Source organism: Cladophialophora immunda (genome assembly GCF_000835495.1).
Source record: "Cladophialophora immunda strain CBS 83496 unplaced genomic scaffold supercont1.4, whole genome shotgun sequence".
Taxonomy (NCBI): Eukaryota; Fungi; Ascomycota; class Eurotiomycetes; order Chaetothyriales; family Herpotrichiellaceae; genus Cladophialophora; species Cladophialophora immunda.
The window spans coordinates 1025015-1049437 of NW_015622544.1; the positions used below are offsets into that span (position 1 = coordinate 1025015).

The following is a 24423-nucleotide window of genomic DNA, read 5'->3' on the forward strand; positions in this document are numbered from 1 at the left end:
ATTGGACACTTGGCCATTTCAGCCTTGTCTGTCTGTTGCCGTTGCCAGCGCTTCTATCGGCAAGTTAACGAGGTCTATCTTTTAGAACAAACCCTAGATGTCCTCCCTATGTATGTACGTATATTCTACAGATGGGCTATATCATGCATTCTCTGCTCTCTCCTTCTCTTCATCTTCTCTCATCCGTCTCTCTTCCTTCTCCCTCCTCTTCACCCGCCATTCCATCCCGACCTTGATCATCACCACCAGCAGCGGCAGCGTCACCAACTCGACCAACCCGACCAGCGTGAGAGTCCACCCGTTGCCCATGGCCTCGATCATCGGATTCGCGACTGCGCTCGCGCCCGCCCCCAACAGGCACCGCACGAGATTCGACGCCGCGCTGGCCGTCGCGGCTCGTTTCCGGTGCAAGTCAATGATCAGCACGCTGATGGTGTTGAACCCGACCATCGTGGTGTACCCTATCGCGCCGAGCATGATGATCGGGCCTGCGATGTTGACCCGCTGCTCCAGCAGCCATCCGTAGATGATGATGAAGACCGCCCCGAAGGCGAAGAAGGGCATTCCGATCTCCAGCCTGGCGCGCTCGATCGGCATCTTGCTCAAGTCGCCTTGTTTCTTGCGGTCGACTTCCAACCCCGCCTTGAGTGCGTATTTCTTGAAGTTTCGATCGAGGAGGCGGGTGTTGGTTATCGTCGCCAAGATGGTCCCCACTACCTGCGGGATAAAGAGCAACCCTTGCAGAGTGCTGCTCAGACCGTAGATGTTGTGGAATTGGACCGTGAGACTGGTGGAGACGACGTAGAAGCCTGCGTAGATGATGCCCATGTACAGGAGCAGGATTGCGGTCTCTGGATCACCGACAATGGTGAGGGAACCGAAAACGTCCCATTTCCGCCTTCGAGGACTGGCCTTCTCCTTCTCTGGCTTGTCGTCAAGACCCGTTCCCTGCTCAGACCCGTTCTCGCCGTCCGATACCTTCTTCCGCTGCCTCGACAAGTTCGTCAGGCATCTGTTCCACTTTGGCGGTTCGATTGAGCCATCTCCAACCACCGACCTGCAGGTCTCGGGGAAGAAGAGCGCCAGCGGCACGAAATACACCCCACCAAGAATCAGCAGGAACCAGAACACCGAATGCCATCCCAGACGCTGGGCGAGCACACCGCCGATAATAGGCGCCAGACTCGGTGCCAAGATACCAGCAAGGCTGGTGATGGCAATATATTTGCCCCTCTCTGCGCTGGTGACAATATCCGCAATGGTGCCCTGCATCAGGGTCACGAGCCCAGAGCTCCCTGCACTCTGAACACACCTCAGCACCAGGAGGCCAGCGTAGGTTTTGTTAAGTGCCAGACCGAGATTCGCAGCGAGGTAAACAGTGAACCCGATCACATATGCCGGTCGGCGGCCATAGTCGTCCGCAATGGCCGAGGTGAAGGATGGTGAGATGCCTTGGAAGATCATGTACGTGGTAATGGTCAAATTGACGTCGGAGACGCTCACACCCAGGGCGTGGCTGATGGTGTCGATGGCAGGGAAGTAGATGAAAGTGCTGAACGGGCTGAAGCTTCCTCCGAGCGTGGCCACCAGGACAATGACGGCCTTTTGTCGAGTTGTGAATGATGAATACGGCCTGTCATTTGTTGTGATCCGTTCAATGGTGGTAGCGGCGGTGTCATTCTGGGTCTCAGGTTGCTTGTTTGGCACCTCGACGTCTATTTGAGCAGGGTCAGAGTCATTATATTCGACTTCTTGCGGTGTCGCGTGCGAGGTGATTTCGTTTTTGGGCGTATTTCCGTCAGACGCGTCATGGGAACCCATGCTCTCGGTGGGCTTCTCGTCGATCTCGCTATTTCAGTCCGTCCAGTGTGATTATCAATGTTCATGCCGCAAATATGCAACGAGAGCCAGCCAGATACTGTCAAAGGTCTCTCTCTCGAGGACCAACATGTCAATATATGAATTCACCAGGAAAAAAGGCGGTCGCGACTCAATCTTGACTAAAATTAGTCTTCTGTGAGCCTGGCGAGTCGTCCCTCGTCATTGGTTGTATCAAGCCAGTGGAGAGCTTCTCAGGGCCGGTAACGGGCCGGTGTCCGGCCATCGGGGCTAAGAACAGGATGACAAAAGCCTGTTGTGGACGTCTCGGAGAAGATAGTCAGTGAGTCTTCGACGATTCTCTAAGTACCGGATCTCTAAGAGAGAGACATATCATGTTGATGAAATATGCGTGGATCGATTTTGGACACTCAGCAAGATAACGCAGTCAAGCGGGCTCTCGTCTTCAGCACTACGATGTCGGCGTGAATCTCGCGACGATCCAGTTCAAGTCATTTTCATGCGGACGCGGCCATTTCGCATAGTAGAACCACTTCTGCTCGTCTCTATCCCACTTACGGTGCGGTACAAAGGCTCCGACAACGTAGTAATTATCGCGCATATAAAGTGGTTGATAGCTCGGCGGCCCCTTGCGATCCAGAAATTCATCAGTTCCTGCAGCGGCTTCTGCGTCGGTAAGATGATACAGGCGTGGCTCCGGTTTTCTGGCTTTGTCTCCTTTCTTTTCCCATTTTCCAAAACGGACGATGGTGCGGATAGTTGTGTCGAGGTGCATCTGCAAAATCCGTGCATGGGTGAGTGGACTTTTGGTCGCTTTTGCAACGATCGCCGCATGTCGATCCAGCAGCTTGACGTTCCAATCCGGGTTCCGGCCAGGCGGGATCACTGGCAAGGGTTCGCGGTTGTCTAGGTTCTTCTGCCAGTGGGCGAGGTCGAGAACGATGTTGAGGTTGTTCCAGGAAAGGACGCAGCTCATACAGGTGCATACACTCGAGGCGTCAATCTGCTTGATGTGTTGGTATTGAATCTTGTGGATTCGACCCCGGCCGTGCCGTTGCTCGTTCATAAGCGCTGGTCGAGCTACTGAAGGGACTTGATCGAGTGATACCGGTGGGGGAAAGCACTGCCTGAGGATCCAATAGCGACGGTTCATGATGTCGTCGGCAATTGCTCGCTCGTTGTTCAGAATAAACCTGTGCATAGACTGGTTAAGTCGAAGCAGGTTGAAGATATCAGTAGGTTGCAAGAAGCTCAGTATTATCGACAGCAACTCCTGCGGAAGATCTAGAAACGACTGGACGTCGGAGCGCACTTTCCGAGCTTGTTTCTTCTGCTGCCGTCTTTGGAGACGCGCTGTCTTTTTTGAATGCAATTCCAGGGCAGCCGTTTTGTCGACGAGAGGTTCGTTCTCCGTAACGACTTTCTGTCGCCTCCAAGCCACATTGTTCACATAATGTATGGGCACCTCGTTTGCCTGGTCATCTCTCTTTGCTTCAGAGGCATTGGGATGAGTGGGGATACCATTGACACTCGACAAGTTAATTGCGCCATCCACAGCGTCCAATGTTTCAGGCACATGCGATGCAACACGGTGTTTGGTAGATGGTCGCTCGAGAACATGGCTTTGTCGTTCTGGCATCACCGCTGCCTCGGAGAGTTATGCCAACCGGTACTCGACATCCGAGAGGGTTGTAGCACCACAATCTGGGTAACACAGTCCGAAATATCGTGTCTGATTGGTAAGGAGAAAAATCGATGTACATAGGCTGGAGACCAGGCTGAGTCGTCGAGTGCGAGATACTGCCAAGAATGACGTCACAGACACCTCGACAATGTTGACCTGGTTCACTTCGTTGACAGCCTGCGATGCAGAACATCCATTTTCTCCAGCATCTACTGCTTGCAATAATGGACCTGGACAGACTGAGGGGCCCTCGCTCCCATACACTAGATGGCCTACCAATATCTCGAGGCCTGACCAAAGCAAAGTTCGCGCATACGGAGACGCTCCGGTGGTCAAGGGCCCGTTGCTACCCAGTGAAGTCCAAGCTTCTGCATCTGCATATGCTGGTGAGAACAGGTGGACTATGGGGCTCGGATTCGAGTTGGGAGACACCGAAGCCATCTCCGGATAACACAGTCAGTAAACCCTGCGGGGACGAAGCATACTTATTGCGTCAAAAGGATGTGGCGGATGTTGATCGAGGCTCCCGCCGAAGCTGCGTGGCCATCGTGAGTCTAGGCGGGAAGGCAGCAACCCCAAGTGTATCTTGAAGATCAAATCCAGCCCTGATCTGAGGGTGCGGCAGTGTGTTTGCATTCAATGAAGGTGAAGTGAAGTGAAGTAACGTGATAAAATTGAGTCTCCCAAAACTGACCTACCTTTTTCACCTTTGTCTCTTCTCCTCTTCCTCTCCTCACTCATCCTCTCAGTCTCTCCATCACTTCTGGAAGGCTGCGTCTTCAAGCTCGTCTCCCAGCAGACCAGTTTCAGCAGCAGCCTCGGTGACAGCTGCATCATAAGTTCCAGAGTCATCGCTGCGAGGTATACCACAGTCCACAGCACCGTGACGCTGATGTGACTGACAGAGTGAGGAGAAAAATGTCTGCTTCACAGCCTCCCAAGATGGAAGACAAACCCCTTACTCTCGAAGCTACCTGTATCATGTGTCCACGTCGCGGTTTGAAAATCTGTCCTAACTGCAAGGACGCCCGTTACTGCTCCAAGGGTAGGGGAAGTGTGACTCAAGTTGACCGTATTCACGCTAATTGTTTCTGTAGACTGTCAGAAGCTCGATTGGAAGAATCACAAGATCATTTGCCCATCCTTCCGAGAGCCTAAGCCTGATGTGACCGAACCGAACAAGCGCATGAACGGTATTATCGATGACATCTTCCCCCTGCGTGGCTTGGTGAATTTCCGGCGCGCTCTTTTCTTCCCGGGCCGCGACCAGCCACCCCGATTTGTCTGGGTCAAAACTTGGATCGCATATCCAGGATATGAACAATGGGATAAAGAGGAATTCTTCGGCGAGAGTGAGACAGAACGAGTCTTTACTGCACACAACTCAATTCAGGCCCGGGACGCCTGCCGTGACGAGGATGATACACTTATACTCTTTTTCAGGCAGGATGCGACTAGCCACGCACCGAATCTCGCAGTACGAGCTTTCACTCGTGCAGGAACCTGCGCAAACTACTTCAGGGGCCCAATCATGCTCACGCGCGGCTTTATCGACCATTCCGGAAACGACCATATGAGAGATGTCGATATGCGCGATGCAAGAAATGCCGCAGACTACTTCAGTTCAGCATACCGTCAAGGAATCAGGGATCCTTGTCTTGCGAACGAGCGCTTTCTGGCAACAGGTGTGTCTGGCCCCGAGCTTACCACCCGCTCTGGCAGAGCAACAAAATACCTGGAGTGCGTCTTGGACGGCTGCGATTCCGTCTTCCGAGCGGAGGGCAGCGGCATTGCCAATCTCCTGGGCATTCCGATTCTGATCCGCCCCTATAACCCGCCAAAACCAAAACGCAACCAGTTCGGGTTTTGGATCCAGGAAGATAATGAGGATCGTAGCCGGGAAGAAAACACTGCCGGCCCCGAAAACGTCGATGTGAAGTTTCTGCTCCGAGACATTACCTCTACAACCACTGGCCCGCAAGGCACAACTGCAGAAATGGCCCGTTTTCGAACCGATGACAGAGACTACGCCGGCGAGAACGGCTTCGGATCATCACCGAAGCCATGGAACATCAAGGGCCCTGTGTGGATGACTCGCGCTGATGGTGTGCCGCTGATGCGCGAACATGTTGAAGCACTGGCAAGTTACATTCGTGACGAAGTGGAGCCACGCTTGTCCAAGGCATTAGCAGGAGTGGCTTCTGGTGGTGTTGTCGCTGGTCGAGAAACTGTGCTCAATTCTATCACTCCGACCGACTTCTCCAGATACTTTGATGCTTTCAGGGCCGCGAAGATGAGGCACGATTCTTGTTGGGAGAAAGCGCCGTCTCCATACGCAATGACAAAGGATGTCATGGCAGACCTAAAGGTCATGATGCACGTGATGTGGGAACATCTGAAGAAGGCAGGCTTCAAACAGCAGAGTGATATTGACCCTGGTTTGCGACCTGGGGTACTAGGGCTTAGACCGTGAGGTTATTGTACCAAGGAAGGTCCGCAACCGGCATAGTTTGATCACGGCAAGCTTGCTCCAAGGTGGCTATGCATCGTCGAGCTCGACCTCTACGATGGGGCGCGTGATGGGGTGGCTCTCTAATTGCTTTGCTGGAGGGGAAGGCAGGGGAGGTTACGGACATGAATGACGGAGCTCTTGTGCTGAGAATACGAAAGTGAGGTCGATGTTTCGCCACGTCTACGGATCATCACTGACCGTGGATGCTGGTCGCTGAAAAACACACAAGCGAGGATGTCGTCGGGGCACATGTGTCACCGGATTGAAGGTGCCCTGTCAAGAGCTGGGTTTCGAGGATGAATGGACACTGTGGCCGCGCTGATGCGATGGAGAGAACACAACATCACTCGAAACGTCGTGACGGGACATTGAAGCGTGAAGACGTGCGCTGGATGAATGACTGACTGTAGCTGTACTTGAACAAGTCTTTATGACATTGGCGACAGTGGAGAATTCAAGTCCTTGAAACAGTGTTGGACTGTCAAATTGGCGCGAACGCCTTACTCATTGCGCTTGTTGTACAGAAACTGGCCTCATGGGCACAAGTCATTACTCTTCGATCCTCTGAAGTCGCCAATCCTTCATCGTCCCAAAACATTATCTCGCTTGCTAAAAGCAAAACCGCTCATATTCCCCCCTTCTCAATCATACAAACTGATATTGTCACAACAGCATCCCCCTCGCTAGCCCTCACTTACTTAGAGGTGTAGCTTGGCCTTCAAGCCGTCAAAGGCCATGCCGGGATGCCAGCTCTCCCGCCTCGACTCATCCGCGGTGGCGGCGGAGCTTCTCCTGCGCTCGCTCACGGCGCTGTTGTTGCGGCCGGCCTCGACGCTGTCCTCGTTGCCCGGCCGGGCCTTGTGGAACAGTTCCCTGCGCAGCGGCACATCGTAGATGCGGCCGGGGTGTTGCGGATGGTCGGTGGGGAGGAGGAATGACGGGACGTATTTCTTGAGAGCAGACATTTGTATAGGCTTTAATTTAAGGGGTGATTGGCGAGGTGGATGAGTGTCGGTTTGTTTGTGCTGTTTGGATGTTTTGGATCCTTGTGAGTGGTGGTCGCGAGTGTGGAATGTCGACTGGTGTTGTTGGGCTTGATTGTTGGAATCGGGTACGTCGAGGGTGACTGTCGAGATTGCAATGTGTTGAATGCTGCACGTAGAAAACCCGTTCTCAGGACGGACTGCGAGGGATGCATATATACCTTTCAGGGCCTGATGCTTCTTTACCTACCTACCTCGCACCTACACAATAATCTCGCACGGAAAACCACCACAAGAGCCGCGTACGAAACGTTGCGTCATTGCGCGGGTCTTCTTTTGCTGTACGGCGTAGAACGCAGAAAACCGCGCAGAACAATCTTCAGGCTTCTCCGGGGCGTGGGTTACAAAAGCTGGGAGCGTAGCCGGTTCGAGTAAAGTGCGCATCTTTCAACCGAGAAAGCACAGAAGAATCACATGGGGGCTACCAGGGCTGACAAAGCGAGCGATTTTCGTTCGATGCGAGGCTGAAAGAGAGAAAATAAATATGATGGAAAGGGTGAGACTTGGGTGGATGCCAAGACATGACGTCACATACGGATTGTATCTACAGCCTCGCCATCGTTTCAACTAGTGTCGCTAGCTACATACCTACGTACAGCGCACACCTGCTCAGCCTCGTCTGATGGAAAAGCAAACTTCCAGCACGAGCCATGTCCCAGCTGAGTCTCCTGGTTGATGGAGCTTGTGCCGGCCATGTCGGTGTGGATGTAATAGTGACCCAGCTTCGTCCTGAAGGAAGGCTGAAAGTCCAAGTGCAAGAGAGAGCCGCCGCTCACCGAGTCGAAAAACTTAGCCTCACACCAGCTTCTTTTTGGTAGCAAAGTATTCACGTAAGTGACGACTTGAGCTCTTTGCTAGGCGGGGAGGAATTACTGATATTTGGAGAAGCGGGAATCCAAATTGGCACGCCTATCTGGTATCTGTAAACACGCGCATGCCGTATCCAAACGAGGTATCCGACCCCTCAGAATTGCCTTTCGCTGAGAAAAGCTTCGAGGAGTCGTCTCTTGCGAGCGTCCAACGCCTTCTTGTCTTTGCCTTTAAGCCGTGCTTCATTTTCAGCCTTGAAGACAACCGGCGCAAAGACCTCAACGTATGCATTGACAAGCTTCTTCCGTCGCTCCGCAATGGCCGCCTCCGCTTCCGCACCGGCCTCTGACGTTGCGGACGATGACGAGATGCTGTTTGTACGGCGTCGACGCAGTGCAGGGAAGAGACTTCTCTTGCTTGGTGCTTCTTGTGTGGATGTCGAAAGCCGGTGACCAGAGTCGCTGGAGACGGTCGACGCCCTCGACCGTCCAAAGGAGATCCGACTTGACGAGGTCGGCGTAGTCGGCGTGGCCGATCCGGGGGCCGGAGCACCGTTCGCCATCATCTCATTGACAATTCTGATCAACAAGAACGTGATAAACGTCAGCGACACGCTGTGAACCGCAGAAGAAGACAAGGCGTCCATGACCATATCCTGGATCTCTTGTGGTGCCAGCGGCGTCTTCCCCTTCTCCAAAGCGCTCAATCTTCTCTCGACCTCGGCCCACGGCGCAGCAGGGACTATACCGTCTCTCAAGGACTGAAGAAAGGACAAGAGGGTCTCAGCGAGCACTTCCAGTCGAACGATGCTTGGTACATCCGGGTCGAAATTAGTGTCCAACCGGTTTGCGTTGTCCAATGCTTCCCTCACCCCGATCAACAGGTCGGACCGTTCTTCGCCTTCGGCCAACGTCCAAGTCTCACGGCTGAAAGGCCAAGACGCTCCTCCGTTTTCAAATTGCCATGGCGGCGTCACCCCTTCGTGCAACATCCCCCATTCTGCTGTTGACCGCTCAATGTAGATGGGAAGGATTTCAGTGAGAGTATACAGTTCCTTAGGCGCCGAGTGATGAGCAGCTGAGTCTGTGATCCTCATGTTTTCTGTGGACCCTTTGGCCTTCTGAGGCCGAGGGAACTGCCGCACCCCGCCCTCCGGTGCCAGCACCAACTCATCGAGCGTACGGTAAAACGATGATTGAAACCATGTACCTTTGACAGGTATGAAGTGATCTCGACCATTTTTGACTCTGAGGACAAGCACGTCTTCGAGTTCTGCATTCCCGTCGTTCAAGTCGTGGACCAACTCGCCATCCGAAATGTCAATAGTCAGGTCGATAACTATGGTTTCGCCAGGAGACAGGACAATTTCATGTGTTCCTTTGTGTTCGCCCCGCTCTGATGGATGAATAGAGCCAGGTTCGACGCTGAGCTCGAGCCATCTCGGTGCCGCACAGGCATCTTGGCCCGACTCTGGTGGACGTTCCACAAAAGCAAATGTGGCAGTGATTTGTCCGGTGTTCGCTATGGTGACCATCCTCGTCTTTCTGACCCCGTAACGAACTTCACCGAAGTGTACGACATTCATGTCTGCCGCACCGTCAGCGTTCGGTATCGGCTCTTCGGAGTGATTGTCCACTACCACTGTGACCGATGGACGGCCTTCATTCTCTGCCTTATCCAGCTGTCTAGCGACATCCTGATGCACTTTTGCCTTCAGTTCTGGAATGACGGCGTCGTAAAGGATGGTAAAGACGGCGTCTAGTGGCTTGTGATCAGATGAGAGTATCCGCTGGTGTGAGTTGTAGCTATTGAGTTCAACCATGTCCCCATAGTCCTCGTGTGACTGCACGAGTTCTGCATCATGAAGCACATCCTGCGTCTCGTCGTATTCGTCGTAGTCATCGCCATATGCAAGTCCATCTGTATCGGGATCATAATCAAATAGTACGTCGTGCTCTGCACTGGCTTCGTCGATTCCGCGAGCTTTCATTGACGCATCCTTCTTGCGTGCCTCTTCGCGCTGTTTGGCCCTCTCTTCATATATGTCCCTATCGCGGCGAGTTCTGTAAAGGATTCTGTCGCACCAACTGGGACTCCTCTTCTTGTCCCCTGAGTCAAACATGCCGACACTACCCACGTCATATTTGTAAGTGGGCAAAAAGTTGATGTCTCCTTCCCGCCACCCTTCGTGGAATGCCTTGCCCAGCCTTTGCTGTGCGCGCAGTTGGTCGTGTGCCAGCAGAGACTGAAGGGTGGTGTGGAGTGAAGCAGGGTCGGACTTCGGGTCTAATTCTGGTTCGGCGGTGCTTTCTGTGGCTGGTCTTTCTGCATCTTTGTACTCGTAGTGCGGATTCGGAGCCGGCAGCTGCGAATCGCTGGTCGAGGCACAGACGTAACCTAGCTCACTGTCGATTTTGCGCTTCGACTTGTTCTGAATGTCGTACTCGTTCTGTGTGTGCAGCAATAGCAACCTCCTGACATCTTCACCGGGGACGTCGTCCAGACGATAGTTGAGGTCGCCAAACCAGAATGCAAAGTCCTCGTCCCCAATTTTTTCCTCCTTAGGTTCAATAACCTCGCTGTCTGTGACCGGAGAAAACCGGGCTTTGCCCAAGATTTGACTGGTATCCCAGATACGGCGAGCCAGTGCTGCTTGGTCTGCACCAGCAGCGAGATGACAGTTGATAAAGCAGAGTTTGGTCGCCTCTGCAACCACGAGCCTCGCGGCGACAGCACCTTTATTGCCGAAGTACCCCATCAGACCAGTTCCGACAGATGTCGTACTTACCGAACTAATGCTGGGGGCCAATTCAGGCGAGGCAAAAATGAGGAGCAGTAAACCAAAAAGTTGTTCTTCAGCCACTTTCTTATAACCCTTAGGCAAAGCTCGCCTCAAAGACTTCTTCCACTTCTTGGCAGGATTTGGGTCTGTGTAAGGTTTGATAGCTTCAGTCATGGAAGTCACGTCGATGACTTCTTGTAATCCGAGTACGTATAGGTCGATCTGCTCGTGATGGGCCTCCGCCGGAGCATCATCCAAGGGTACGGAGACACTCTTTCTTGTCCTTGCCACACGCGCCTCTTGAGCCTCGACAGATTCGATGTTTCTATCGCTGTCAGACTCGCCGTCACTGTCGTCGACTGAGATGCCCGATAAATTCTGTGAAAGGCCCTTGGCACCATATCCGCCGACAAACCAGGCTCCCAGATCCCTTTCGGTTCCACTGATGGCGGCAACATTCCAAGTGCCGACTTTGATTTTCATCGACTTCTTCCGGACGTATTCGTCCTTTCGAGCCTTGACAGCAGCCGATAGTGATTGAGGCCCGGAGCGGTCGAGTTCATGTGGTTCGGGCGATGGCGGATAAGCGCCTGGCAGCTTCGTCCCCGATCCCCAAGGATCTCCAGCTCTCCATGGTTTTGGGGAGAGATAACTCTCCTCGCTTGCCCTTGACGACATTGCTGCTGGTGACGACAGATCCGTCGGTGATTATACAATGTTGTTAACTCATGGCGGTTGCAGGTCAGTGGCCAGCTGAAGTCGACGTCGACATCACGGTCACGGGAGCCAGGGATGATGGAGATTCGGTTAGAGCTTGATTGGTGTGATGGACGGCCGTTGCGCTGCTGTTTATGACTGTCAAGGTGATTATAAGGGGGTCTCATGCGCTTTTGATCCCTCAGCCATCGAGTCGCGTGGGCAGGTCATGACATCTTGCCCAAGCTGCGGAAGAATGTTGGATGAGTTCGGATGACACAGCCACGCAACCACACCAATTGGCCGTCTTGCCTCTCTGACGGGGCTCTCAATCAGCAGTGACCCGTTGTTAGGGGCCTCCCGGGAGCCTAAGCTCGCCACACAGGCGGCAAGCTGGGGGGGAGGAGGTCTCTGTTTGGTGCGGCTAACCCACCGGTCCGCCAAGCTAAGCGAGCCCGAAACCAGATGCCCATCCACGCCCCCAGGCTCTTTCCCAGCTACACCACCCTTGCTCGATAGGCACCTAGGCCCTGGGCTCCCAGCTATCACTAGGCTCCTACATACCTAGGTAGGCTTCAGGTGCCCACCTGCGTCATCTCGTTGGGCAGTGGGCTCGTGGGTGTGTAGACACGCTTGATGATCTTGTTCTGCAACAACAACCTCCGGCGCTGCACTGCGTAACATCTTTACCAACCAACAACATGGGAATCTCCAAGAATTCCATACTGGATCTGGTCGCTACCTGATCGGCGCTCCTCACCCCCTACTCACCATGCTCGCATTGCTGTCGATCCTTGGTCTGCAGTTTCATCATGAATACCCGTCCCATCATCGATGAGTCGGCTGGGCCGATTGCGCTCTCAGCCTCGTTCAACAGCGATGCCAGCTGTTTCGCCATCGGCCTCGACACGGGCTTCTGTGGTATGTCCAAGCAAGAAACCCCTTCGATCCTGTGTAATGACCTTCTCGAGTGTTGATGTTCTCTCCAGTGTTCAATTCGGATCCCTGCGAACTTAAGGCTTCCAGAGGTACCTCACTCCTCTTACCTTGCTTCGGACCCTCGCGTTCTGATTGAAGATGCAGACTTAAATGCCGGAATTGGTACAGCTGAAATGCTCGGGCGATATAACTATCTGGCCTTGGTTGGAGGCGGGAAGAATCCTCGATGGCCTCAGACAAAAGTAGGGAGTGAGGGAACTTGATGAAGAGCACAGAAGCTGATATATTTGGCAGGTTATGATATGGGACGACGCTAAACAGAAAGTCGCCATTACACTCGAGCAAAAGACCGCTGTGCTACGCGTCTGCCTGACCAAGTCGTGGATCGCCATTGCCATCCAGAACAGCATCAACCTGTACAAGTTCTCCTCGCCTCCCGAAAGAACTGCCATTTTTGAAACGGCAGATAACCCGCTAGGTTTGTGCTGTCTAGGCTCTAGGATCGTTGCTTTTCCGGGACGGTCGCCAGGGAAAGTCCAGCTTGTGGAGCTGGGGTCGGGCAATGTGAGCATCATCCCAGCGCACACGTCTGCCCTGCGAGCAATGGACCTCAGCAGAGACGGTCAACTGTTGGCTACTGCAAGTGAGACAGGCACACTGATTCGTGTCTTCTCGACCGCAAACTGTACCAAGATCGCGGAACTGCGTCGTGGGGTGGATCCAGCCTATATCTTCAGTATCGCCATCTCCCCTGATTGCAGTATGCTCGCCGTTACCTCGGACAAGTCGACCTTACACGTCTTTGATCTGCCGCCAAACTCCTCTTCACAGTCACAACCGACCAGCCCACTCAGCCCTTCTTCCCAACAACGTCGCTCCCAATCACCACACATCCCCACCATGACTGAAGAAGAGCCATCGACAAATCAAAAATGGGGCTTCCTCTCGAAGATCCCGCTGCTGCCCCGAGTCTTCTCAGACATCTACTCGTTCGCCTCTGCTCATTTTGAGATGGGCGATGAAACCGTCGGTTTCAATCATTCGACACTATCGTACTTGCCCGCGCTTGGGTCCCTGCCGAACCGGCCACAGAAAGGAATTCTGGGTTGGATAGATCACTCCACGATTATTTGTATTGGAACAGGAAGAGATGCACGGTGGGAGAGATTTCGAGTTGGTGAGAGACCTGGAGTGACGGATGAAGGCCAAAGAAGTGTATGGAGGGATGGCTGGAGGAAGTATTTGGGTAGCTGAGGGTTGGCTACACGCTTGGCCCACAGCAAGACAATTGAAGACAACGCAGTCAAATGTCTGCTCTCCGTGCAAATAGCAGTGTCAGACTACGAATGCCGCCATAATTTCGACGGAAATCGGACGAAATGAGACATACAAGGCATTCCGCGGAGGAGATTGCTCCAGCCGCTCAAACCAGGCAAAGGACAGCCATTCGACTTCGAACAGGGAAGAATATGATGAACCACGAATCTTATACTGCGAGAAACGGCTGAAGACCTATTCATCAGGCATTTTCGGCAGACCGGCGTTGGCTTTTGGATTGCATTCGGAACAGATGGTCGCTCCAGTAGGGCGAATGGGTTTTATACACGGACTTTTTGGCTGTCATGTCTTCCTGTCACCTCTTTCCTTTTCTTTTCTCACACGATGGATCAAAGGCGATTTTATATGAGAACGTTACCAAACCAGTGCGCGCGGCACGTATTTCATGTCATGTTTTTTTTGGGGCTGGATTGCAAGAAGGACAAAAATACCCCCATGGCAAAGAAAAGAACGAACGACCTCTGATACATAGAAATGAATGATCACTGTCCTTGATGAACCTTTGTCTTTTGCTTCTGCTGTCAGTCTAGATTCAGGAACGGCAAGGAACGGGAAAGGAGAATCAGAGAGGGAGATGGGAAGACGGGACTTTCGGTGGCACTTTTCAGCCTCGGCGCGCGAGAAGGACAGGTTCTGGTGTTTAATGTGACGACAAGAGTGCTTTCAAGACACTGCTTTTTTCTATGTATCATACTTCGTCCCTGGTAGTAGCTAGAACCTCGGACTGAGGACTCGAGGACCCAGGCTTCATAGGACGGGGAGTATGTGAGGACTCGGTACACAAGACATTGAACACGGCAAGGCAAGTCGCAATAGACTGAACACGCAAAGGACGGCAAGCATGCATATTCACTTTTCTCACCTCTTTTGTCCTGTTTTTCTCCTTGTTCTCTCTCTCCATCCTGCCTCCACCTCTCCCACTCTCGCTTCCACTTCTCGAGGCTCGATTCTGAATCCAATCCCACAATCCCGTTCGCGCCCTCGCCCGTCCCATCCCATCCAACGACCGTACATTCCCGAGTGACACCAGTCCCCGGTCCCGTCCCCGTCTCAGAAGCACCAAAAGGGGGACACTAAAGCAACAAAAAAGATCAGAGAAACGCCGACTACCATTTTGATTCGATTTGATTTCCACGCCGCCAGCAGAGACAAAAACAGGGTAGGCCGAGAGAGTGAGAGGGCTCACGGAAAGTGAGATAAGTGGATAATAGGTACACACAAATCAAAGCATCTTCAACTCCCAGGGTCCCAAGGCTCCATCGGTGGAGGCGCGAAAGGATCTTGCCAACAATGAGACTGATAAAAATACAGCCCAAGGGCCGGAGGATAGTGCGTAGGCAGATGATGAAAGTGCGGCAGGTCGGGCCATTGCCAGTACTCGGTTCCAGGAGCGGGATCCAACAGACTCGGAGGCTGCTGAATTATTTCCAAAGCGGGATCGAGGCCCAGACCATGTACCAGGTCAAGACCAGAATTTGGGCCATGACCAGGACCATCACTAGTGATCCCACCCAGTCCTCTAGTACCTCCCCTGCGCCGGCGGCGACCTCGAGGAGAAGGCCCCTAACTCATCGCCTTCTGGTACTGGAAATTTCCGAATCCTCCAGGTGTCATGGACCCCATCATCCCGACACCACCAGTATGTGCAGGGACAGGCGTGTGCGAAGAAGGCCCTCCCCCACCTACCATACCGATGTTACCAGTCTGCGGTGTCGTCGGTGTTCCATTCTGGTTGTAAAAGGTCGCTCCATTCATATTTGGAGTATTGAAGTCGCGAGTCGCCCCAGGCGCCCCTCCCCCTCCACCTCCGCCACCAGTCACATTTCCACTTGTCGGCATCTGCGCATTAAGTCCCCAGACCTGAGAGCGGTACTTATCCTCCTCGATTGTGCCGTTGAAAATCTTCTCCTTCATCTTGAAGTACACCTGCCCAGTAAGCAACGAGTCCGAGCCCGCTTGGTGTGCTTGGCCGATCCTCGCCACCGCCAGCTCTTCGGCAATATCTTGAAGACCCGACTTGGTCATTATCCGCTGGACCATCATCGCCGCCTCCTGGGTGAGGGGTTGTCCGCTGTTAACTTGGCCTTTGACACCGGCGTGCTTGAGGATGAATTTGATGTCAAATAAGGAAGGGAAGAACTTCTCCAAATACTTGTGGAACGTTACTTCGTCCTCTGGCAACGGCTTGCAAATCATGAGCTTCATCAGGTAGCCAAAGTCATAGCCCGAGTGAAAAGAGATCCAATGCACATCAGGGTCCAGCACCAGACCAGAACTGATCAACAGGGCGCCAAAGTCATTGGGATCGATGCCGTGTTTCGCATGCCGGTCAAAGTCGATGCCAGCTTTTGAAAGCATCTGTGTCGACTCCCTCGCATACATGTCAGTCTCTAGAGAGAACTTGAAGTTGAATTGCCACGTGCAAGGTGTAGGTAGAACAGTTTGGTGGAATTGAGACTTCTGCGACGGAGCGGCGTCGGGCGGAGGGAGGGTTCCGTCAGGCTTGAAAAGAGTGATCCCTAGTTGGATCATCTTGAGGAGATCGACATTACACCGCAATGTTTGATAGTGATAGTCGGCCTTTGTGGTAAACTGGCCGATGGGCCGTGCGACAATACCCGGGAATTCAGTGTCCTAAACAATCCATGTGAGCGCAGTTACGAATAACCTTGAACGAAGCATTCGCCTACCATCGCAATGTACGGGTAGATGTCCACTAGCTGTCTCAATGTCGCCATCTCTTCCTTGAGGTTATGCTTCCAGACGTTGCGGATCCTGGCGTCGTCCTTGTTCTCGAGCGGAACCCCAAGCCCGTCGTACGATTGGTGACCTTGCACTGGGCCTCCTCTTGAGAATCCCATTTGGGCCATTTGACTCGGAAGAAGCCCGCCATCGAGCATACCACGCTCAAAGCCATTGTTCAAGTTGCCTGCCAGGGCGAACGGACTTGCGTTGGAGGAGCCAGCGCCGCCGAACGACGGCGTGCCCAGGTGCGTGGGAGGCGGCAGCGCACCATGCTGATGTGAGGACGCGTGGGACTGAAGGTGATTTTGTTGAATGTGATAAGGTCCGTTTATGGACTGATTTCCATAACGCGGAGGAGCCATGATGACGGGGGAGTAGGTACAGGTAGTCGAAAGTGCGGAGGAGATGTAGTAGACGATGTTATTTCAGATGTGTTCATCGCGGGAAGATGGAGAGTTGCGGTTGAGATGATTATTAGTGAACCGCTGACTGGTCCATGAGTGTAAGAGTCGAGATTGCCATTCAAGTAACCAGAGAGAAGGTTGTTAAGCAGTCAAGTGTGCTCGTAGTAGTCGTGTCGATTGCCAGCCATGCGGCGGGACAAAGTCTGGCCCAAGAGTGCGACATCTAAACATCAAATGCGCGGCCGTAGTAGGGCGAAGTATTTATCCACTTATGCTAGTCTGGAATGATTTCATGTCTGACACAATTCTTTCCTGACCCTCGGCTTACCGGAGGGGTGCATGCAGTGCTGGAACCCTCTGTTCTTCGTAAATTTCACCGTCAGACATATTTCACGAATCATAGAGCTAGCTGTTTCAGTCATCACCTGCCAATTGCTTTCCTGTGCCGAAAGACCTTTGTACCTCTATCAAGCTCTACCCTCAAGAGACCAACTCGGCCTCTCCTCTCTGCACACGACTTGCCCCCGCGAGCTTCGGAGCTCCAACATCCTGCTCCTGGACCTTAACTCTCAGAGCCGTTGATCTTAACCCACGACTCATCATGGCACCTCCGAACAACCCAACCGGGTTCAGCATGAAAGCCTTCACCGACGCAGCAACAAGCAAGGAGTGGCGGGCACGGGATCCATGGGGCAGATAGTAAGCAAGGCAAAAGAGCATGGCGAATAACCCCTGACGAGGCTTTAGTGAGGCATGGCGATACACCGGACCTTTCACGAGATGGAACCGATTCAAGGGAGCATTCCCCGGATTTGGAATTGCCGTGGTCGCGTTCACAGGTTATGTTATCTTCGAGCAACTGTTCCTGAAAGACTCGCACGGCCATGGCCATGAGGAAAAGTCGGGACACCACTAGACGATTTCGGGTGCAACAATGACTCAACCTCTGCTCACGACCAAGTGCTGGAGTGAGCTTAAGAACACACGCAACAGAAGAGCGCGGCTCGAGTGAATGGTCTTTGTACATATAAGAGACTTTTTGGGGCGGGGGGGATGTACAGAAAGCGAAGAGAGGGCGACTGAAAAAGGGTATCCCACACTGCCGCGTTGCTTGGGGACAGGGCGGCACATTCATGTTTGTTCTAGGGCTATCTATCGCACAGGTCATGCAGCCTTACATCCCATGCAGCATAGCCTTGCGCTCGGAAAAGCTTTATTCAACGACACGGACTCGTGGAAAACAGAAGGACTTGGTTCAACGTGGGAGGAGAATTCTCGGCCAGAAAGCAATTCTCCTTCATCTCTGCGCTCCTCTCCCAATGCCACTCCGGGTTGCTTCCTCCCTCATCCTCCGACATGCGTGTGTGTAATTTCAGTCACCCATTCTCGTGATCCCAAGCATTAGCTCCCCATATGTCTGTTGCTCGTGGTCACTTTCTCTTTCTGATTCCCGTGTGTGGAGTAAGATCTAAACCACAAAGGGCAAATTTTGCCAGGCCAGTCAGAAGTTGGGGATGGATTCTAATGCGGAAAAGAGGAAAGCGACCGCGAAACGGGCGAGTAGCAAGACGCTCTCGCAGACCCTTATCTCCTTATCGTCTGTGGTATAATGCAGTTGACGGCGAGGTCTGGATGCTTAGGCCTTGGTGTTGGTGTCGGCTAGAGCAAAGCATTGCCTTTTTCATCGTGAGGAGTTGGCAGTCCAGTTCGCCGCCAACGGGCACATAATACATATATATCTCTGGACTGAAGGCTCTCCCACCCTTTCTCTCCTCATCTTCTGCCTCTGTCGCTTAGTTCTGTCTGTTTCCTCTCTGTCCAGTCCGTTGATACCCTCAGACGATCAGCCATGGTTCTTGAGCGTGTGAAGCAGTTGGCCCAACAGGTGTCCAACACTGTTGCTCCTCCCCATCCTTTCGACCCCCTCTCTTCCCTTGAGATCGAGACAGCCGTTTCTCTGCTTCGATCACAGTATGGCAAGCTGTATTACAACGCCGTGACGCTGTACGAGCCACCGAAGGCTGAGATGCTGAAATGGCTGGCTGATCCCGACCACACCCCCAAGCCACACCGTGTCGCCGACATTGTGGTCATTTCGCCAGACGGCAAAGTGTTCGACGGCCATGTTGACCTCACCGAGCGCAAGGTGATCAAATGGGAACATACGCCCGGCGTGCAGCCTCTGATCACCATGGAAGATCTCCAAATCGTCGAACATGTCGTTCGCAAGGACCCCGGCGTCATTGAGCAGTGCGGTCTGATTGGCATCCCGCCCGAGGAGATGCACAAGGTCTACTGCGACCCCTGGACCATCGGATACGATGAGAGATTCGGCAATTCCGTCAGACTGCAGCAGGCCCTGATGTACTATCGTCCTCACGTCGACGACTCTCAATATTCGTTTCCCCTAGATTTCTGCCCCATCTACGACGCAAACAAGCAGAAGATCATCCACATTGATGTGCCCAAGGTTCGACGACCTCTGAGCAAGGCACCACCGAACAACTACCACGTCAAGTCGATCGAAGAGATCGGTGGCTACCGAACCGACCTCAAGCCGATCAACATCACCCAGCCCGAAGGTGTCAGTTTCAAAATCAATGGCCGCATCATCGAATGGCAAAACTGGTCCATCCATGTCGGCTTCAACTACCGAGAGGGCATCGTGCTCAGCAACATCACATATTTTGACAAGGTAGAGAACAAGGTGCGACCTATTTTCTACCGCCTTTCACTCGCCGAAATGGTTGTCCCCTACGGCAACCCTGAGCACCCCCATCAGCGCAAACACGCCTTCGACTTGGGCGAGTACGGTGGTGGGTACATGACCAACTCACTGAGCTTGGGTTGCGACTGCAAGGGCAGCATTCACTACATGGACGCCGAGTTCGTGAACAAGGCCGGCGCGGCACAAACGATCAAAAACGCAATCTGCATCCACGAAGAGGACAACGGCATCCTGTTCAAACACTCGGACTTCAGAGACGACTCGGTCATCGTGACCCGCGCCCGCAAGCTGATCGTTTCCCACATCTTCACCGCCGCAAACTACGAGTACTGCGTCTACTGGATCTTCCACCAAGATGGCACCGTCCAGCTCGAGATCAAGCTCACAGGTATCCTCAACACCTACGCGATGAACCCCGGCGAGGACACCAAAGGATGGGGCACGGAAGTCTACCCCGGCGTCAACGCCCACAACCATCAACACTTGTTCTGTCTGCGCATCGACCCCAACATCGACGGACCCAACAACACGGTATTCCAGGTCGACGCCGCCCAGGGTGCCGGGGAACCGGGCTCCGTGGAGAACTACTACGGCAACGCCTTCTATGCCAAGAGGACAAAGTACACCAACCCCACGGAGGCCATGGCGGACTACAACGGATCGAGCTCGCGGACCTGGGACATGTGCAATGAGAACAAGCTGAACCCCTACTCCAAGAAGCCCGTGTCATACAAGCTGGTGAGCAGGGAGGTGCCGGCGCTGCTGCCCAAGGAGGGATCCCTGGTGTGGAAGCGGGCCGGTTTCTCCAGGCACGCCGTGCATGTGACGAAGTGTAAGTATTCTCTCACCCACCAACTCCCGCTCCTCTTCCTCCTTTTGCCCATCCCAACTCAAGTTGAACCTCACGAGATATGCCAACGGAAAAGAGCTAACAACATCTCCCAAACCAGACTCCGACGACCAGGTGCACCCGGCCGGGCGCCACGTGCCGCAAACCTCAGGCGAGCCCTCGATGGGCCTGCCGCAGTGGATCGCGGCGAACCCGACGGCCAAGATCGACAACGAGGACATTGTGCTGTGGCACACCTTTGGCATCACCCACTTCCCGGCCCCGGAGGACTTCCCGGTCATGCCCGCGGAGCCGATGACGCTGCTGCTGCGGCCGCGCAACTTCTTCGTGCGCAACCCGGCCCTCGACGTCCCGCCCAGCTACGCCCGCACGCCCAGCGAGGTCGCCGCGGGCAGCAGCGGGTGCGCGTGCGAGAAGGACAAGGCCAGCGTGCGGGTCTAAACTTTGGGTGGGCAGGGGGTTGAGTAGTGTGCTCGTCCGGTTCATATTCTGTGGGCGAGAATGATTCTCTTAAAGTTTCCCTTAATTTATTGATATGTGAGCCGGGAAAAAAATCTTGGCGGGAATCTTGCTATCTGTTTGGACATGAGACACTCGGTACGAAGCTATCTGCGAAAAGGAAATGTTACTCCTGGTATGCAACACCTCTTTATATCTACTGGCTTGAACGACCACGGTTGTCCGAGGCCGCAATTCTATATCTTCTCATGGAATCAACAATATTTTCTATGACAAACATATCAAGTGCATCGTAGTCCGCGCCAGAATCTATATACGGGACAAATTGTACTATTTATTGTCCCCAATGTTATACTACCACGTTTCCTGTCTGTACCTCCCTTGTTTCTCCAGCCTCGCGAGGTATTTTTCCGCATCCTCGGCACTGTGGATCGGCTCTTCGATCTCGGCACTTTCCTCCTCTTCGTCTCCCATTCGGTCTCCGGTGACGGCATTTCCCTCGTCCTTCGCGCTCTTTGCTTGCTGGGCGAGCGCATCGACCAAAGCCTGCCTGACGGCCTTGGGCATCTGCCCGGAGGACCCGCACACAATGACCGTCGCGCCCTGTTCTCTGAGAAACTGCCAGATCAACTGACTCCGCTCGCGGAGGCGATCTTGCACGTAGACCTTGGACCGCTGATCTCGAGAGAACGCCGTGATGACTTCGAGGCCGGCACTCGGGGGAACGCGGGTGCGAAGTGCCGCCCATTCGTCGCGGAAGAAGTAGTCTGACTTCTCGTTGCGGCAGCCGAAGAAGAGGGCCGTCTTGCCCGAGACTTGGCCGTGCATGGCCTTTTCGTGAATGAGAGCTCGCAGAGGTGCGATGCCCGTGCCCGCGCCGATCAGGACGTGGCTTTGGCCGGTCGTCAACTCGCCGGCCGTGGAGAAGCGGCCCTCTGTCTTCAGCGAGACTTGAAGCGTTGTCCCAACCGGTAACTGCGCCAGGTACCGTGTACACACGCCCTCTCGGATCCGCTTGATGACGGTCCTGTACTTGACGATTGCGACCAACAGCTCGAACTTGGTCGATCCGTCTTCCGAGCTCTTCAAGAGTCCACCGCTGGCAATGCTAAACTGCCTCGGCCGCATTGGCGGAAAGATATTGGTGACTTCCTCCCACGGTAGATGCACGGAGTCGAATTCCTGCAAAATCTCGAGAATGCTCCGCCTAGGGCGGGTCGCGTAGTCGTAGTATTCATCGAGATATTGCGGGTCGGTGAACTCGAGGAGTCGCTCTTTGTGCATGCTGTTGCTTGTGTAATTCGCGATGCAGCCCAAGAACGAGCGGCGAGGAATGGCGTTGATGTCCAAATGCTCAGTGAGAAGGACTCGGAGGGTGAGACTGGGACGGCTGAAGATGGCGTTAGCTGCAAGATTGCTTGAAGTGAGAGTCGAAGACGACCGCGTCGAGACGAGCCGGATAGGCGTATCCGCAATTTGTTGCCAGCTCATGCGGTTGATCAGAGATTCCACGTCCGCTGGCATATTTCGAGGAGAGATGGCGAGTGCATCGCCAGGCATGTAATCAAATTTTGTCGAGGCTTTGAGGCTCAGAAACCGAACGTCTTGCCAGTGATCAGACGGGGTGACCCGTTGGTTAGTCTCCAAAGATACGGAGAATGAATTCAAAGAAGAGTTTCGTCCAGCAGCTGAGGAAGGCGGGTAGGTGCCGTTGGCGATCGGCGAAGTAACGGATGTATCGAGGTGATCGAATGTCTTTTGCAGCCGCCATTTACTAGGCAGCAGAACATCATTCGGAATGGGGATCTGATCATCGGCAAGCGGAAATGTCGTTAATATAGACTTCCTAAACTGTTGAAGCCAAGCCAGAAAAGCGCCATCGGTACCCTCGTCCCCTTGTTCATCAGCCTCGCATGGCTCGACAATTGACGATGCCCCTAGTTGACGAAGCCTCTTATCCAGCTTCCTTGCAGCCCAGTTGAACTTGGGGTACGAGGTGTCCCCTAGGCCGGCGAGCGCATATTCAACGCCTGCTAGGGTGGTGGCAGCCAGCTTCTTGCGGAGAAGGCTGGTCCAAAATCTGCGAGCATTCTCTGGGAAATCGCCCTGTCCAGTCGTGGCAACAACGAAGACTGTAAGAGTGTATTGATGTAGGAGGCTGTGATTGACATTCTCTAGTCCCAGGACATCTGTGTAGAAATGAAGCCTTTCCAGAGTGCGGCCGACCTCTTCAGCCAGGTCTTGTGCTGTGCCGGTTTCTGTCCCGTAGAGGACAAGAGCGGATCTGCCGCGGCCTTGTTCGGTCATCTTTCTCCAGTGCTACGGGGCTCAAGGCGAGCATTGTGCAGCCCGAGCAGCTTGCGGTAGAAGCAGAATGTCTCTTGAACAAGATTTGATATGGGACAGGAAGTGCTCGACAGTCTCACCACCATCTCTCTTCCGGACAAATTTCGTCCCGGCCGTCCGGTCTTGGCATGCCAAGCATCTTGCAAGAAGCCAATAATGACATCTGATCCACATATTTAGACATTGCGGCCACTTGATTGGTCACTTTAACGTCGAGCCTACAAGTAGATTGCTAGTTAGGTGTTGGCTTCATTTGGATCTAGGTACCTAGGTATCGATTACGGACCAGACTACGTTAGCTGTGGCACTGCAGCTATTGGACCCCTTTGAATATGGAATCGATGTAACTACCGAGCACTGATCCCTTGAAGCCGGCAATTGAGCAGGGGATTCCTCGGCCAGCAGTCTCTGCCGGAATTGTACTCCCCACGCAGTTATGTCCACAGATGTAATTCGACCGGCGGAAGATTCTGGTGTCCTCTGTTTTGGCCCTTCAATATGACCCGTTATTCATTGTCCCTGGATTCAACTACATGATTCCACCTCTGTGCGACTTTGGCCGTCCTTATAATAGCCTCCGAATACCATCCACACGGTCCGTTCCTAGAATACCCCCGTGCCAGTGGCGTTAGGGACCCATTATCTCCATCAGAGGAACCCAGCGAAGAAGGAGATTCCACGTGTGATGTTGTTGATCTCACACCCTACGGTGTATGCTACGGCCTGGTACGCCGAGCAGGCACTCAGGGCGGCGAAACGTCTCATCTCCTACTCAGCCCCGTGGATGATTTCGCGCCATTCTCCTCATCGAGGTTTGGATTCCCATGCATTGCTCCTTGGCTAGAGGTTCTGGTCCATGTCGACCTCTTTTCGGACTACGTCAACAGTATTATCTCGGGAGAGATTCGCTGGTCCACCTTTGCCCGTTACTGCAGCTCACTCAAGTCCACAGCGTTGCACATGCGCTATATATGTTAAGCCGGTGCGTCCCAGAAAGACTTCTGGGCGCTGAGCTCACATTGGCTTTTTGTACCACATATTCGTGATTGCCAACCATGCAAAAGACTGTTTCCTCTCACTCCGTTAGGCTTTTGCGACTGCTGTAAGCGATCAAATTCTTAGGACCTCACTACGGATCCTGTCCTTCTCTCTTTGTCTTGATCACCAATTATCCGCACAATATGAGCTTTGAACAAGGAAGTTCGAGTGGGGCAGGAAGAGGAAGGGGAGGAAATAGCGGGGGAACTG

General features: G+C 53.5%; 9 protein-coding genes across 10 annotated transcripts; 4 read left to right on the plus strand and 5 right to left on the minus strand.

Moving 5' to 3' along the window:
* Positions 1 to 141: 141 nt before the first annotated feature.
* On the minus strand, positions 142 to 1944 carry PV07_06753 (uncharacterized protein; the record flags this gene model as incomplete). The annotated part of the gene is made up of 1 exon (XM_016393767.1): positions 142 to 1944. The coding sequence occupies exon 1, from the start codon at positions 1819 to 1821 to the stop codon at positions 142 to 144; it is 1680 nt and encodes a 559-aa protein (XP_016247186.1). The 5' UTR covers positions 1822 to 1944.
* A 119-nt stretch (positions 1945 to 2063) lies between these two features.
* Positions 2064 to 3478, minus strand: PV07_06754 (uncharacterized protein; the record flags this gene model as incomplete). The annotated part of the gene is made up of 1 exon (XM_016393768.1): positions 2064 to 3478. The coding sequence occupies one exon, from the start codon at positions 3476 to 3478 to the stop codon at positions 2291 to 2293; it is 1188 nt and encodes a 395-aa protein (XP_016247187.1). The 3' UTR covers positions 2064 to 2290.
* A 987-nt stretch (positions 3479 to 4465) lies between these two features.
* On the plus strand, positions 4466 to 6110 carry PV07_06755 (uncharacterized protein; the record flags this gene model as incomplete). Its single annotated transcript, XM_016393769.1, has 2 exons — positions 4466 to 4568; positions 4621 to 6110. The coding sequence occupies 2 exons, from the start codon at positions 4466 to 4468 to the stop codon at positions 5994 to 5996; spliced, it is 1479 nt and encodes a 492-aa protein (XP_016247188.1). The 3' UTR covers positions 5997 to 6110.
* A 1512-nt stretch (positions 6111 to 7622) lies between these two features.
* On the minus strand, positions 7623 to 11599 carry PV07_06756 (uncharacterized protein). The gene has a single exon (XM_016393770.1). It carries the CDS (start codon positions 11346 to 11348, stop codon positions 8043 to 8045), a length of 3306 nt encoding a protein of 1101 aa, XP_016247189.1. The 5' UTR covers positions 11349 to 11599; the 3' UTR covers positions 7623 to 8042.
* Positions 11600 to 11973: 374 nt separating this feature from the next.
* On the plus strand, positions 11974 to 14142 carry PV07_06757. Of its 2 annotated transcripts, none has more exons than XM_016393771.1 (4): positions 11974 to 12287; positions 12338 to 12394; positions 12450 to 12547; positions 12600 to 14142. In XM_016393771.1, exons 1-4 carry the CDS (start codon positions 12179 to 12181, stop codon positions 13557 to 13559), a joined length of 1224 nt encoding a protein of 407 aa, XP_016247190.1. In that variant the 5' UTR covers positions 11974 to 12178; the 3' UTR covers positions 13560 to 14142. The 2 variants fall into 2 exon arrangements, with proteins under 2 accessions (XP_016247190.1, XP_016247191.1); XM_016393772.1 differs by having other exon boundaries at positions 12356 to 12394.
* A 134-nt stretch (positions 14143 to 14276) lies between these two features.
* On the minus strand, positions 14277 to 16968 carry PV07_06758 (uncharacterized protein). Its single transcript, XM_016393773.1, has 2 exons — positions 16334 to 16968; positions 14277 to 16277 (listed from the first exon to the last, which is right to left on the minus strand). The coding sequence occupies exons 1-2, from the start codon at positions 16748 to 16750 to the stop codon at positions 15207 to 15209; spliced, it is 1488 nt and encodes a 495-aa protein (XP_016247192.1). The 5' UTR covers positions 16751 to 16968; the 3' UTR covers positions 14277 to 15206.
* Positions 16969 to 17804: 836 nt separating this feature from the next.
* PV07_06759 (uncharacterized protein) lies at positions 17805 to 18197 on the plus strand (the record flags this gene model as incomplete). Its single annotated transcript, XM_016393774.1, has 1 exon — positions 17805 to 18197. The coding sequence occupies one exon, from the start codon at positions 17805 to 17807 to the stop codon at positions 18195 to 18197; it is 393 nt and encodes a 130-aa protein (XP_016247193.1).
* Positions 18198 to 18409: 212 nt separating this feature from the next.
* Positions 18410 to 21023, plus strand: PV07_06760 (uncharacterized protein). The gene is made up of 2 exons (XM_016393775.1): positions 18410 to 20352; positions 20471 to 21023. Exons 1-2 carry the CDS (start codon positions 18642 to 18644, stop codon positions 20809 to 20811), a joined length of 2052 nt encoding a protein of 683 aa, XP_016247194.1. The 5' UTR covers positions 18410 to 18641; the 3' UTR covers positions 20812 to 21023.
* On the minus strand, positions 20931 to 23226 carry PV07_06761 (uncharacterized protein). The gene has a single exon (XM_016393776.1). It carries the CDS (start codon positions 23134 to 23136, stop codon positions 21184 to 21186), a length of 1953 nt encoding a protein of 650 aa, XP_016247195.1. The 5' UTR covers positions 23137 to 23226; the 3' UTR covers positions 20931 to 21183.
* Positions 23227 to 24423: the final 1197 nt, after the last annotated feature.

Bases quoted from the DNA above. Each gene is read 5' to 3' on its own strand.
- PV07_06758 (XM_016393773.1), bottom strand. From the start codon at position 16,750: ATGGCTCCTCCGCGTTATGGAAATCAGTCCATAAACGGACCTTATCAC. The intron at 16,278-16,333 runs GTAGGCGAATGC...TGGATTGTTTAG, and splicing joins TCTACCCGTACATTGCGATG to GACACTGAATTCCCGGGTAT.
- PV07_06761 (XM_016393776.1), bottom strand. From the start codon at position 23,136: ATGACCGAACAAGGCCGCGGCAGATCCGCTCTTGTCCTCTACGGGACA.
- PV07_06760 (XM_016393775.1), top strand. From the start codon at position 18,642: ATGGTTCTTGAGCGTGTGAAGCAGTTGGCCCAACAGGTGTCCAACACT. The intron at 20,353-20,470 runs GTAAGTATTCTC...CTCCCAAACCAG, and splicing joins CGCCGTGCATGTGACGAAGT to ACTCCGACGACCAGGTGCAC.
- PV07_06757 (XM_016393771.1), top strand. From the start codon at position 12,179: ATGAATACCCGTCCCATCATCGATGAGTCGGCTGGGCCGATTGCGCTC. The intron at 12,288-12,337 runs GTATGTCCAAGC...GACCTTCTCGAG, and splicing joins CCTCGACACGGGCTTCTGTG to TGTTGATGTTCTCTCCAGTG. The intron at 12,548-12,599 runs GTAGGGAGTGAG...TATATTTGGCAG, and splicing joins CTCGATGGCCTCAGACAAAA to GTTATGATATGGGACGACGC.
- PV07_06756 (XM_016393770.1), bottom strand. From the start codon at position 11,348: ATGTCGTCAAGGGCAAGCGAGGAGAGTTATCTCTCCCCAAAACCATGG.